The sequence below is a fragment of the Sturnus vulgaris genome, chromosome 5 (genome assembly GCF_052056855.1).
Source record: "Sturnus vulgaris isolate bStuVul1 chromosome 5, bStuVul1.hap1, whole genome shotgun sequence".
Classification (NCBI taxonomy): Eukaryota; Metazoa; Chordata; class Aves; order Passeriformes; family Sturnidae; genus Sturnus; species Sturnus vulgaris.
This window is the reverse complement of record NC_142247.1, coordinates 35,723,965-35,737,816: the sequence shown is the minus strand read 5'-3', so window position 1 is coordinate 35,737,816 and position 13,852 is coordinate 35,723,965. Positions and strand designations below refer to the sequence as shown.

The 13,852-nt window shown below is 45.0% G+C and overlaps 1 protein-coding gene across 3 annotated transcripts in view; it reads left to right on the top strand.

Annotated features, from left to right (window-relative positions):
- TMTC1 (transmembrane O-mannosyltransferase targeting cadherins 1) overlaps positions 1-6,427 on the top strand; it is a 133,912-nt gene extending 127,485 nt beyond the window's left edge. For all 3 annotated transcript variants that reach the window (XM_014876957.2, XM_088165422.1, XM_088165421.1), the window contains 2 exons: positions 595-672; positions 1,401-6,427. In XM_014876957.2, coding sequence (XP_014732443.2) covers positions 595-672; positions 1,401-1,541 — 219 coding nt within the window. In that variant the 3' untranslated portion in view covers positions 1,542-6,427. The remainder of the gene's footprint in view (positions 1-594; positions 673-1,400) is intronic.
- Positions 6,428-13,852: the final 7,425 nt, after the last annotated feature.

The following is a 13,852-nucleotide window of genomic DNA, read 5'->3' as shown; positions in this document are numbered from 1 at the left end:
GAAAATCCTTTCCTGTTGTGACAGTAAAAACAGTAAAAACAGTAAAAACAGTAAAAACAGTAAAAAAGTGCTGTTTAACAGACTGCAGAAGGTCCTAATTGTTTCTTCTTCCACACTCGACGGCAGTGGGGAGGGAAAGCACTGACCTCAGGTCCTTGCGGAGCCTCCACACAAGTGGCTGTACCAGAGTCTGCCACCAGCTCCAAATTAAATCCTTGCAGATAAAGAGCAACCACATGGCTTGTAGTTGGCAGGCATTATGTTTGGCACTGCCTAAGGAAATTACCTTGATGTGCAGGAGACCCCAGTGGTGCAGGGGGCTGGGACAGGGTCACAGGTGTGGCTCCTCTCACAGTGCAGGAAAAGCACACGTTGGCAGGGAAAACCTGTGAGATGAACTGAGCCATGAAGCAGTACATTCTATGCCTCTTCTGCAAAGAAGCTGAAATTCACTTTGTGCATTGTATATGAGAGGAATTGGAATTACATTCTGAATGGCTTCAGGAGAGGGAACTGTGTTTCTCTTTCCCCTCCAGCCACGGTTTTGTTTGAAGAGTCAGACTCTTAACCTAGAAATGTTTCATGTTTCTCTAGAGCTATAAACGGGCTGTGGAGCTCAACCCAGACCAAGCACAGGCCTGGATGAATATGGGAGGCATTGAGCACATCAAGGTATGACAGTTTTGGTTTTCCTTAAGCTGCCAGGTGCAGAGACTACTACTCAGGACAAAAAGCTAAATTGGTTTCAGACTGCCAAGAATTGCATGTTTGTGAACAGCAAGTCCCTTGACATATTTTATCCAAAAAGGAGGGAAGTCTCTTCACCCCAGCTAGAATTCCCAGCCAGGCTGCTTGGTAAACAAATCTCATATTGCAAGAGTGTAGGCTGCAAGGAACAACCTGCTCCTCTGTAAAGCTTTCCTGCTTCAGTTGTTGACCTACCTTAGGAAAATGTCACCATGAGTCGACTTTTAAGGTTCTTCTCTACCTAATTAATTTAATAAAGATGTCTAATGCAGAATACTGGCATGAAATTATGGAAATAGGCAGCCTACCCTGTGGTTGCTTATTCTTTTGAATACTTTAGCATATCATTATGATTTGGGTCTTAAGGAGTCACATTGTGTGATGTCCTTAAGCTATCCTGTTGCTCAGTAAAATTAACTCTTCTGGTGCAACATAACAGAAAAATGTAAATCTATTTCTTGCTGTGTGAGTTTCATCAAATTTAGGTTAACAGTGCTTGGTGATCTGTTTCATAAAGAAGAAGTATTTTTGTAAACCAGCAATGTCACATTTTTTCAACTCTTGTTTACCCTGTGTTATGTTTTTCACTTTACCCTCGGAATGAACTTTCTGCGTGGAATGTGAATGAGACTTACCACTCATTTTCTTTGCAGGGGAGCTACATCACTGCCCGTGACTACTATGAGAAAGCCTTACAACTGGTTCCAAACAGCAAGCTGCTGAAGGAGAATCTGGCCAAGCTGGATCGCTTGGAGAAACGGTTTCAAGAAGTCCAGGAGAAAGACCAAACATAGCAATCAGTCACCAGCAGAGAGACACTCATGCCCCTTGGAGAAGAGTATGGTGGAAGCCTGTTGCTCAGAGTGATGCTGAAAGAACTTTGATAGGACTCAGAATTATGGAAGGCAAACTTCAAATGCATGCTTAGGTTCGATCAAAGTTACAGGAGACACTTGGGTCCTGTGGGACATGCTGGAGCATGAATGAAAACCTTCCTTTAATCAAGATTTATGTCTAGGCTGAGCCCAAGTTAGTCACACTGGGAGTGTGGGTGGGACATGTACCTTCAATATCTTGGTTGTCACCAGGGAAACCATGGAGACAAAGCACTCATTCATTGCAGGAGGGGTGAAGTAGCATCTCCTGTTACTCCACACAGACTCACCTCATCCATGTAGAGCACCAGTGATGGGCTTCATTGCAAGTGCTGCAAACAGGAAAGATGGTCATAATGGTCACATAAAAAAGGTTCCAAGGGGTTAATGCTGAGGAAATGGTGGTCACTTTTACAGCTCTAAATGTGACTTGAAAGTTATTCTAAAGAAAGGGGAAGCTAATTAAATATCACCCTAGAAGGATGATTCTACAAGTAGACAGATGATCCTTTGGCAGAAAACCTAGTCTGAATGTTTTTACTCATTAGACAATAATTTTGTAGTAATTCAGGTTCATTATGTCACTTTTGTCAAATATCATATGGCTTTACCCCTTGCCCTCTCCCTCCAGGCCAAATAATTATTATCTGAAAAAAATTGAAGCATCCAAAGGCAATGGGAAGCTCTAGGATTACTTGTCCTTCTGCTCAGTCCCCAGTATGGAAAACAAACAACCTATCTAATGAATATAGGAGGTAAAAGTAAAGCCACAGAGAGATTAGGGAATATTTCCTAGCCTGGAAAGGTACGAAGGAGGCTCTTTTATGGGTGTGCAGGGACAAAGCCTATTTATCATGGTGATAATACTGACAAAATAGTTGGTCAAAGTGTTCTCACCATTCCCCTAAGAGATACAGAAAATTACCTATAGCTGGTCAGTCATAAATCTATATTTTTAAATACTGATATGGGAAAATAAATTCTATTCAGAACTGGGGCTTTTATTTTTGAGCTTTATTTATTTAAATTATCATATTCAAATAATTAATATATTTTCTCTGTTTTATACGAATTGGGCAATATCCTTCACAGCTGGCCACATGGTTGGGCATTGTGACTCATATTGTCTGAAGTTAGAAAAAGGGAGTACCAATGAGGCATGCTGGAATAATTCCCTCTCGTGATTCTAAAGCAAGAGGCTGCTGAGCACATTGGACCACACTGGCCCTGCAATAGCAGCACTTCTGCTGCTTCCACCAGTTCACAGGGAGTGTTAGTGGGATCCTGCTTCGTGCCTTTGGGTTTGGACATCAGGGTAGGTCATCAGTTTGTTCCTCTTGCTGCACTAAACTGCTAGAAAAGTTGTTCTGCTCAAGCTTGACTGTGGCCAGCAGCCCAGAGTGTGGCATTATTAGTACTGTTCAGTTAGATGTGCAATGCCTTAAAACACATCTGTCAGGAAAAGCCTGTGTGGTGGGCATGCCTGTGTGGCCCGGATTTAGCTGGCCATGGCACCTCAGCACGCTCCAAATTCCCTCAGTGGGATGATGGTTCAGCCACGTGCTGGTGGTTTTGCTGGTTTCATTTGAAAAGCCTGGTGTCTTGCTGAAGGTGGTGGTCAAATTACTGATGAATTATTAATGTGACTCCAACTGCATTTGAGCTCAGAGGGAGTCCAGGTGCAGTTGTCTGCCCTGCCAGGGTTTATGGACTTGCCAGGGCCATGGCTGTGCACCCACTGAGACCAGGCTGGACTGGTCCCCACTGGCCAAAGAGACCAGCCAAGGAGGCAGCTGGGCAGAACACAAAGACGGCTGGGGGGAAGAGATGGCACCACAAATGTTTGGGCTCTCTCCCTCCAAACCAGCTTCCAGGTTGCCCTGCTGGCTGCCATGCACAGAGTAGCTTTGCACACTCCTGGGCTGCCAGGATGACCAGGAGGAGGTGGCATCATGCCAACACAGTCCCATGGGATGGGGAAACCAAAGCTTAAATGGCCTCTGAAAGCAGTCAGTTCCCTGGCATGCATTGCAAGGTTTTAGATGGTTCCTTACTGGGATATTCAGAGGTACCTGGACCAGAAAGCTCCCTGCCTGTCCCCAAGGTGAGCCTGTCTTTGGGGCAGCTTCCCAAAGCCCCGTTTACCCAGGTATACTGGCTGTGGTGCAGTGAATTTGGGGACTGGCAGAACAGTGTTTGTTGCAGCCCTGACAGTGGTACTGTGCGAAGCCCCTCAGGAAGGAGGCATCTGCAGAGTGCTCTGACAGCCAGCTGAAGCTTGGGGGTAGCATGGGGGGAGATATGCCTCCTTTAAAAGTGTGTATCAACTATAAACTTTTCCTCATAAAGATATATTAAATAAATACTATATATTCTACAGGCCTCGCTGCAGTTTGTGGCTTTAAATAGTGGCCAATGAAACATATTTTTTCAAATACAGAAGTTGTATTTTTTATAGCAATGCTTTGTTAGGGGGAAGACCTAGTTTTATGTTTTTAACTTCAGCATAAATCTTAGTTTGTCTTTCCTGAGAGACCTGGTAGAAATTACTGTCTCCTGCTTGTCCTAAAACCTGATCAAAGCCATCTCGACCTCCTAAAACTGGTGTATGTGTAGAAGTATAATATTGCTTTGGATGCCCCCCTCCCAGATCCTGAAGAAGGATTGATTACTATTTGTGCAACACTGTCTTACTTGCAGAAAATGAAGAAAGATGAGACCCATGCTCCCAGTAAGGAGGTGGTTTGGTTGGAAGGCAAGGCATATCCACTTGCCTGAATTAGGCAGGTAATATATCCAGGGATTTTAATGCCAGTTGAACCAGTTTACATTTCAGTTTACATTCTGAAAGGCCAGCTCTCCACAGTTTGGAGCTGGGTTTATGGTAGTTAGGGATAGAGGAGTGCTCAATAATGAACCCCACGTTCCTGAACCAGCACTTTATACCCCATCTATGCAGGATGACAGGCTGCAAACTGGCAGCACCTTTGGAGAATGGCTCAGACCATGGGCTACCAAAGCAGTTACACCCTTGTGAAGTTCTGAGCTGACTCCCTGTCCTGTTGGCACCCATGCTGAAGCCCTGTATTTGTTCAGGGCATTAATCACGTTAAAGGTTTATTGCAGGCAAAGAAGAACAGAGTATGATATGCAATGGGTTACCTCCACTGAAATGGAATGCTATTGTGAAAGATAAATTGAGCAACTTACCTTGTGATAACTTTATATTATCTTAATACATCATAGGAAATGTTCTCTGCCTCTAGCATTGCACAGCTTCTAAAATAATGAGTTATAAATACATTGTTTTCTGCCAGCTTCAGTGCTCAGCATGGTTAGCAGAGATTGCAAATTAATAAATGGCTGAAGATCTGCCTGGTGGGGGAGAGTTCATGCTCTCTGCAAGTTGCATTGGCTAAACCTCAGTGCTCACTAATTTTAAACCAACGAATTAATGGAAAGCTGGTTAGACAGGACTCTCATGTACTCACTGTGCATTTTAATCCTAAAGGAGAAACATAATAATTGTGTTGCTTTTTCTTTTCTTCATGAATAACGTTTGCAGCTGATGGATTTTATTTTATTGCTTATTTAAATTCCAGCATTCTTTGCTTCCATCCCTTTTCTGTCCCCCAGGATAAATGATAGACTCCTTGCACTAGATTTTCCTACAAATGTGCAGGCAATTTGTTTTGGCCAAACAGTAAGTGAATGCAGCAGTGCAAATGGCCTTCATTCCACAGATCTCGAGGAGGACAGGGGGCTGTGCATGCATGCATGGGGGTAGAAAGAAGTGTAACAAAAACTTCAAAATAAAGAGCCTAACTTGCAGGGAAGGCTGGACACTCCTAAAATGATCTAAAAGCTATGAAAGCTTCTCCAGTTACAGAAACCAGGCCAGATATGGTGTACAATATTTGGTGAAAGAAGATAATTGTCAGTCTAATTTATTAATTAAACAATTTCGAATATTATTATGTGGTCTTTTGCCCCACTTGTCCTCCAGCTCATTGAAACAGCTGGTGTATGCTTAAGTCTCTTCAATCTTTATGTGATTAAGCTGACCAAGTGCTCAGTTTCTATCTTTCATATATGCAATTATGCACAATCTTTCAAAAAAAATTAGCCCTTAGAGGGCTTTTCCCCCAACCTTCAGTCTCTTGCAGCAATTTCAAAATGCACCATTTTGCTTTCATGTACATTTAAACCCAGCAGCAAAAGAGAAAAAAAAAAAAAGAAAAAGAGAAAAAACAGCGCTTGGCATTCACTGGTGTTTTAATGTGGCAAAGTTGCTTCAGGTAACCTTGATAACTTTGTGCAAAAGTTCATTGTCATGTTTGTACTGACTTGCTGAAGTTTTTTTCTTCTGGAAAATACCCCCAGTGGTATCCTCTGTAAAAGTTACAGCTTCTACAACTGTATTACTGTAGAAATCTCTGCCTGAAGTGGATGTCACACTGCGTGTTCCTCTCATGCAGAAGTTGTTTGCATTGCCTGTTGTTCATATGGTTCTTATTTCTGTATCTAATTTTTTAAAATTAGCTGTGCATATATTTTTTAAAAAGAAAAAGATAAGCAAACAAAACCAAAATACAAGATAACAGCCCGTGGATGAGAAATCTTTTAAAAATAAATTCACTCTTAGCAGCAACTGGATGTATGTCAGTGATGCAGGAATTTGCTGAGTCTTTGCTTCGTTCATGGTGGGATTTTTGGCTAGATTTCACATCAAGGAGTTATGCTCAAAGTCTTTGCAGAAGAAAATGTATGTAAATGTCTATTTTATATAAAAAGTAAGAAAAGTATGTGCTGTACCTGGTTTTGTTCTTTTTCTTGAGGATCAGCCATGAACAAGTTTTGCTGGAGGTGGAAGGGCTGAAGTTTCTTACTCCGCTTGACTTACATTTTATTTTACTTCCCATGAAGTCCAGGTTATTGGTCACGTAGAAGCATCTATGCAGCATATGTGTTTGAGTCTGGGCATATAAAAATATTGGAGCAGGCATTTTTTGGAGCCTGAGCAAAGATGTGGGCTGGTACTCACACAGTCTTGATTGACTGGACATATTATACTGACAAAAGCTCTTCATATCAAGCTTTATGCTTCCATCAGGAATGTGTCAAACAAATCTGAAGAGTGCAAAGAGAAAAAAGATTTGAGGTTAAAAAGAAACTAATTTTGTTGTAAATCCCTTTTTCCTGGCACACATTCCTAGATGCTTCTGCATGCTTGCAGGGTTTGAGTTCACTTGGGATAGTAGTGGCGATAAACACCTCTGTTAAAAACGGACCCAAAAGAGAATCAAAATTCCTGAACACATCACGGTGTTTCCTGCTATCCTGGTGTGTCCAAAATGCTCTCTAGCATGAAAGGGAATCACATGCTCCAAAGTCAGGCTGCACACCCTGAAGTTCTCCCAGATCCCAGCAGTGAAGCTTCTACCCAGTGCCCACCTAAGTCCTCTGCAGGGCCTGAGGCACCTCGGGTCTGCTGGCAGTGGTGAGGGGGGACATTAGATCCTGCTGCTGACCATGGAAACAGGCAGTAAACTACAGACAGGTGAGCCCAGGGAGCTCAGGTGAGACACGGTTGGAGAGCTTCCAAACCCACCTGTTCTGCAGCCCTGCAGCCTCAGCTGCTAATACTGATTGACCCCCACAGCCATTAAAAGGGCTCGTTCGCTGAGTTGTTCCTCCTCTGAGAGGCAGAGCATAGTCTGGGGTCTAGCAGTGGTTGCTTTTCCTGGGCTGTGGTGGGAACAAGACTTCTCTCTGCTTGTGTGCCTCCTTCTGTGTGAGTCCTGTGCGTGGTTGTGGGGAGATGTGCCCCAGTGTGGGGGCTATGGCAGTGAGCACTGGTGTCATCTGCTCTTTTGAGGTACCAAAAGGTGAAAGTAGCCAGTCAGTTATCACAGGTTGTGCCAGGGCTTGGTGTATTTGCCCTGGTGAGTAATTTTTAGGCTGCCTTTGCTGTAGCTGTGTGAGGACTGACTGGGGTCTTTTGTGTCCTTGTGCTACATAGTACAGAGGTGCTAGGTAGCACACAGGTGCTGCCCACCACAGCTCTCCTTGGCTGCTGAGGTAAGTGATCCACTCACTGTTCAGGCTGCCCTGTGGTCCCTTAGCTATGCAAGAAAGACAAATAGCTTGGTCCTGCTGAGTTTGAGAACTGCTCTCCCTGGGGCACCATGTCAAACATTCTTGCATGTCCCCCTGCAGTGGCTTAGGTATTCATAATTCCCTGGCTGGCATGTTCTGTGCCCATGTGAAAATTTGTCTTTCAGGTAAGAGAAGGAAATAAGCACTAGACAGGTTGTGAAGTGGTTCAAGCCAGGCAGGAGAATGATGATGTTCAGAGTAACTTGCTCCTGGTAATGAAGCCAGTGCTAAAAACATATGTCCTACTGAGGCAAGAAATGGGATAACCAGCTAACTGCCATTCCTCCCACCCTGCTCCAGTATGATGCTGGTCCTGCTAATGTTATTTTTCTCACCACCTAAGGGACTGGTGTTTTCTCCATCATTTACTACCATGATAAAGTTTGTTTATTTTCTGCTTCACTAGTGGACTTGCTGCTATAGCAATAATCACCACAGTCTCTTGTTGGAAAAGCCGGTCAGCACCAAGGACTAGGGAGAGTTTGGTCCAGGTCAGTGGCTTAGAAAATTGCCTGGGCTTTTCAGCAGTCACGTGCTTTGAGGCCGGAGAGAGAGAGGTTGGTCTGCACAGGGAGCAGGTGGCTGAGTCCCTCTACAGCCTGGAATGCTGCAGGAGTTGTGCAAGGATGCCTTGCACACTGGTTACTGCAGAGGTCATAGAGTGTTTGATGGTCTGGGTAGCAGGGAAGATGTGGGCTCCTCGGTGCACCAGTACTCTCATAAGGTGGTGTGAGAAACTGGCGAGTTTTCTAATGCCTGTCAACCTTAATCAAACAGCATCACTGTCCAGCCTACATAGAGCGCATCAGCCCCAAAGTTAAGGAGGGCTGGAGTGGTGTCGCTTTGGATCCAGTGTCAGTCTTGTGGTGAGTCAAGTGAGTTATTCCAGGCTCTCACCAGAAGAGAGTGTGAGTACCTCCTAAATCACGAGCATTGTATTGTTTATGTTTGTGTGGCTGGGAACTTCGATCTTACCCCACCCAGCCTTGGCTTGGGAGGAACCCCTCCTGTTGGCATGAGAAACACATCAGACAGCAGTGATTCACAGAGTGGTTTTTAGCTGGTGCCGATGCAGGTCACCTGAAAGGAACTGAGTAAGAGCTGCAGTCCTCTTCTCAGCAAGGGAGCCAGAGGTTTGATACAAGCCCTGTCCCACAGCTCCCAGCCTGGAGAAGGAGACCTCCAGCTGGTGGGAGAAATTGCAGTTCTTTCTTTTGACTTTTTGTCCCGTGTGTTTGAGATCAACAACCAGTGATCCTGGTTGTGATGGTTGTGTTCCGAGCTGGCTCAGGGGAGTAGCAGCTCCCTTGCTCCCCCCTGCCCACCATGGGGTCTGCCAGGGCTGTCACTGTGAGCATCACTCCCTGCTGGGAGGACTGGACGCACTTTCCCTAGAAAACATGGATGGGATTGCCACAGATCATCTCAAACTGCACAGTTCAGTGAAGCATCTAAACATTAATCAGACCCAGCTGTCCCTAAGTCAAGCTGTCCCAATGCTCACTGTCCACATTCCTAAGGCACAGCTGGTGCCAAAAGCAATGTAAGAAAGCTGTGTCTCCTTGGGCTGTGTTTCAGACCAAAGTCAAGACTGGGTCTGTCAGCTCAGAGACAACATCTCTCATGATGACTTTACTGCCCCAGATTAAGTACCCCAGGGCGTTTAAGGCATGGAAGCTTTTAAAAATAAACTTTGAGTAGTCTGATGTCATTACAACCTGTTGCACTTCTTACTTAATTTTGTTAGTCCCAGTTGCATTTAATTAATAAAAATTAGGCTACTGGATGAAATCTAAATTTGTTGGTTTTTTTAATGGCTGTACACACACATCATGAAAATACCTCACAGGAGACCTCAGCTTGGCATATATCAGCTTCTTATAAGGAGTTGCAGTTTATGTTTTCATTTATCTCCATATAATTGCCTTCAGCTTGGAGCTCAAGCTGGAGTCAAGTAAGCTTTGGCACTTGGGATTTGTCTCATTAATTCCCTACCTGCTAGAAGAGCCTGAGGTAATGCATTTGAGCATGTTGGGTCTTGTCTCACTGAAAAACACTTTTTTCATGTCTTCTGTGTAGCTTGAAGAGTTGTATGTGTGTGGAGTTTGTCCCACTGACAAGAGAGCCCAGGGGATGCTCTGCTGAGCATCCTGAGATTAGTTTTTGGCAGACTTGGAGCCTGAAGGGCAGCCCTGGCAGGTCTGTGCTGCTGTGTGCTGCTCTCCTCTCTGGGAAAGGAGAGGCAGATGTCATTGAATGCTGGTCACTCAGGAGAGGAAAGTCCTTTTTGCACAGCTTTCCAGATCTGGTCCAGAGTAAGGAAGTCTCCATGCTACCATGGTTCTTCTATGTGTCTCAGCCACCAATTATAAACGAGTTTGTCTTCAAAAGACCCTGCTCACCTAAGCAGGCATGCAGAGAAGCATTTCTGAGACAGGAGGAGACACAGTGCTGTTTCCTGGCAACTGTCCCATCACCCTTAGTAGTCACATTGCCTTCTGTACTTTAAATGCAAGATCAGCTTCACAAGTCTTGCTAAAGACTTCTTAATGGGCAGAGACAATGATATAAGAGGCCTCTTTGCCAGCCCTTTTATAATCCATTATATTGTAATTGCAGACCAGTCATCTTCACATCTGTTTCTTGCTTAACTTGAGCATCCTTCTTGAGGACTAATGTTGAATAATGAGAAAGTAGCTATGGTATAAAAATTTCAATGTGCAAGATTAACCTTCATAATGAGGCACCTCCCTGTTTCTCTATTCCTTGCAAAACTAGTCAGTGCTTTTACTCTCCACTGTTATGCTGTCAGTGCTGTTGCTGTGTTCCCATTACTGCAGTATTTGCATTGCCAGGCAGTCCTGGTGTCAGACTTTGCTGGGAAACATGGGAACTTTCCATTTCCAGTAAATAGCCTCCTGGGATTAAGGCTGAGCTGTGCCATTACTGGGTCTGTTACTTATGGCTGGAAGTGATTAGAAAATGAAAGTAAGGTTTTCCCTAGTGGGAAAAAAAAATCTTAATTTACTCGAAAGCATTGAAGCAAAGGCTCATGCTGAACCCTTGATACCTTGATTCAAAATGCTTGAGGCCACGCTTCAGGGGCAGACAGCCACAGTAAAGTGAGTGCCTGCCAGGCTGCCTGGACTTGCCATCTCCAGGGGCTGCATGGGTGAAATAGCATGGTGGTAATTCAATAATTAAACAATAATTCAGCAGCTGGACTTTTTTGTCCCATCCTGCACTAGAGCACTTGCTGCATCCCCAGAGGAAGGTAAATGCCTTTGCTAAAGATGGGATCTACTGTTCATCTGTTCATTAGGTAACTGCCCTGATAGTGAGTCTATCTACTAAATTTCTGAAAGAAATGCTGGATGGAAACACTGCTGGAGCTGATTGCACTGAGTTTAACTGTGACATTGTATTGCTTATAAAATATGCAGAAAAAGTGTAATGGGCATACGCTTGTCTAGTGTTAATTTAAACTACATGTAGCTGCCTAAAATCCCCATAAGGCTCTTGGATGTAGGCCTCTGCTTATCTCCTTAAATGAACCAATAACAAAATTAGGAGGATTTATGGGGCAAAAAAGACTTGGCAATCAGTTCCCGTTTGCTTTTAAGGTTTCTCACGTGTCTTTTAGGATCCCAGATTGCAGGTAACCAAAGCTGAGCTTGATGTTTCAAGGTAAAAAATGGCATGGAGGCTCTGTGAGTGCCAAGGTGAAGGATAAACTATCCTTTTCTCTCTACCAAGCTGGCAGCAAGGAAATCTGCTGGCACCTCTCCTGGCAGCTCTGTGCTTCCCAGGTACCAACAGTGCCTTGATGGATAGCAGATAAAACAAGAAACGTATTTATCCGTTTGAAAGAACATCCAGCTTTTGCAGCTGGAGGTCAGGGAATCCTCTGCAATGCTGCTAATGTGAAACCAGCCTGGCTGGAAGTCCTGTTGCTGAAAACAAACCCCAGATCCCAGAGCAGGACAACACTGCAGGGTTGCAGACTTGGTGTCCCCTCAATTCTCATTGCCTGTAATTCTCATTGAAGTAGCACAGTTGATTTAATTCTTGTCCTAGGCTTTGATTAACTGTTCGAGTTTATCCCTCAGGGTCTGTGCTCTGACTCTGCTTGTGCTTGTTTTGTGAGATTCCTGTGTGTCCTTGTGCTCCCCTCTTACAAGGGCGCTGTTTCCTTCTCAGGTAGTTACTGGAAGGCCACTGGTTTCCCTGTGGCCATAGCCATGGGCTATTAGCTAGCCAAGGGCTGCAAGAGTGTTGCCTACCAAGAAGCAAACTGGATTAACTCCTGCTTCCAGTACTTCTGCAGGCAAAGGCAGAGCCTATGGAGGCAACTTCAGGGTGTCAGAGTTAAGGATGTGGCACAAGTCTCTAACTTGCTAATCTTTTCAAAGGCATCTACTGGGTCTCAGAGAGATAGGACAGGTTACAGCCAACCTGCCTGTGGCCATCAGGCCAGCCAACATTAAATAACAGTCTGTCACCATCATTTACCAAAACACTGGCTCAGATCATGATAGCCTTAGAGCTTGGCCACAATGGCAGGAGCAAGGGAAGACCAGAGAAATGTTCACTTCAGGGCTCAGCAGTACCTCATCTTGGTATGGAGTCTGAGGAAGGCTGCCTGTACTCTATTGTTAAATAGGGTTGTGCTCTAGGCATGGACTAGGCTGGAAAGCTTCTGGAAAGCTCTAGGGATCCCTGCTTTGTTCCCCTGAAAGGTGAGCACTGCCGGTGCCCCATCAAAGCTTCCAGGGAGAACTGTGATTCATTTTTCTCTGGATATTGAGGAAAACCAAACCAATATGACTCTGGATTTATCTGAACCCAAATATCCTTCTGCTTACATTAACATTCAATCTTCCTGATCTCTACCTCTCAATTTGGCATGTATATATTTTCAATTTGGCATGTATATATTCAACTACATGTGGCTAACCTCAGTTTGTGTTCTCATTATGTAAATGCCCACACGTAATTGTGATGTTTTGGGAAGGAAATGATTGGAATAGTATGACTTGAAGGAAGTTTGTGCCTGTAAATCAGACATGTCCCTGGAAGTATTCATGCATTCATTTGTCCACCCTTTCCTCTGCTGGAGATGGAGTTCAGCCCATCTGCCTTCCCCACAGGGATGAAAAGTTCTAGGCTCGGGCGCTGTGTGTGGCCAGTGGCTGGGGCAAGGTGTGTGATGGTGAGTCAGATGGCAGGGTCTCCTGGTCACAGCCACAGGAGCAGAGTAATGGATACAGAAAGGAGACTTTCACAAATAGAAATGCAGGAGAAGGTGACTCCTGCTAAATGGGATATTCAAGCAACCCTTCAGGTCTCCTCAGCTTGTCAGAGGACCAGCCCCTGTAGGGATGTGCAGTTCAGCATTTTGTTGCAGCTAGGGACCTCGGAGCACATTAGGGATGGTTTTGCTTTGCTGCTGTGAATATTCACGTGTACATTTCAGAGACTGTCATGAGCAGAGCCATCCTTACAGGGTGGGGGCACTGCCCCTGTCCTGCAGGAGGTGGAGCTGCCCCTCATCCCCAGCCAGATCTGAGTGGCAGGGACCTGCCCCCGGTCCCTGGGGCTCCACACTGTGCATGGTGTGCAAAGTGACAGCTCGCCTGCCCTGGCTCCTCTGGGCAGCGGGTTTGTCCTGTCCACCTGCAAACCTCTTCCTCTCCTGGGGAGAGAGGGAAGCAACAGCACTGAGAATGCTGTCAGCACTTTGCTGAGCAAGGGCTTTACAAGGAGCTTCAGGATAATGAAGACAGGAGCAGTCTTTACAAGTGGGAATATGGATGTGAGCAGGAGACTGATGCATGATTGGACCTTACCCAGACCTGCCCTGGGCATTTCTAACAGCGACACCTCTATCTCTGCAGTGCCTCCACTGAAACCTGGGAGTTTGCTGAAACCAGGGAGGACCTTCACTGGTCATATTCCAGGCAGTGGATGAAGGAGCCTGGCATGGGCAATGCTACCAGGAGGCTGGAAGGAAGGCAGTTCCCTCTTCCTTGATGTCACACACTCAATCCTTTTGATACCTTTGCTCAGAC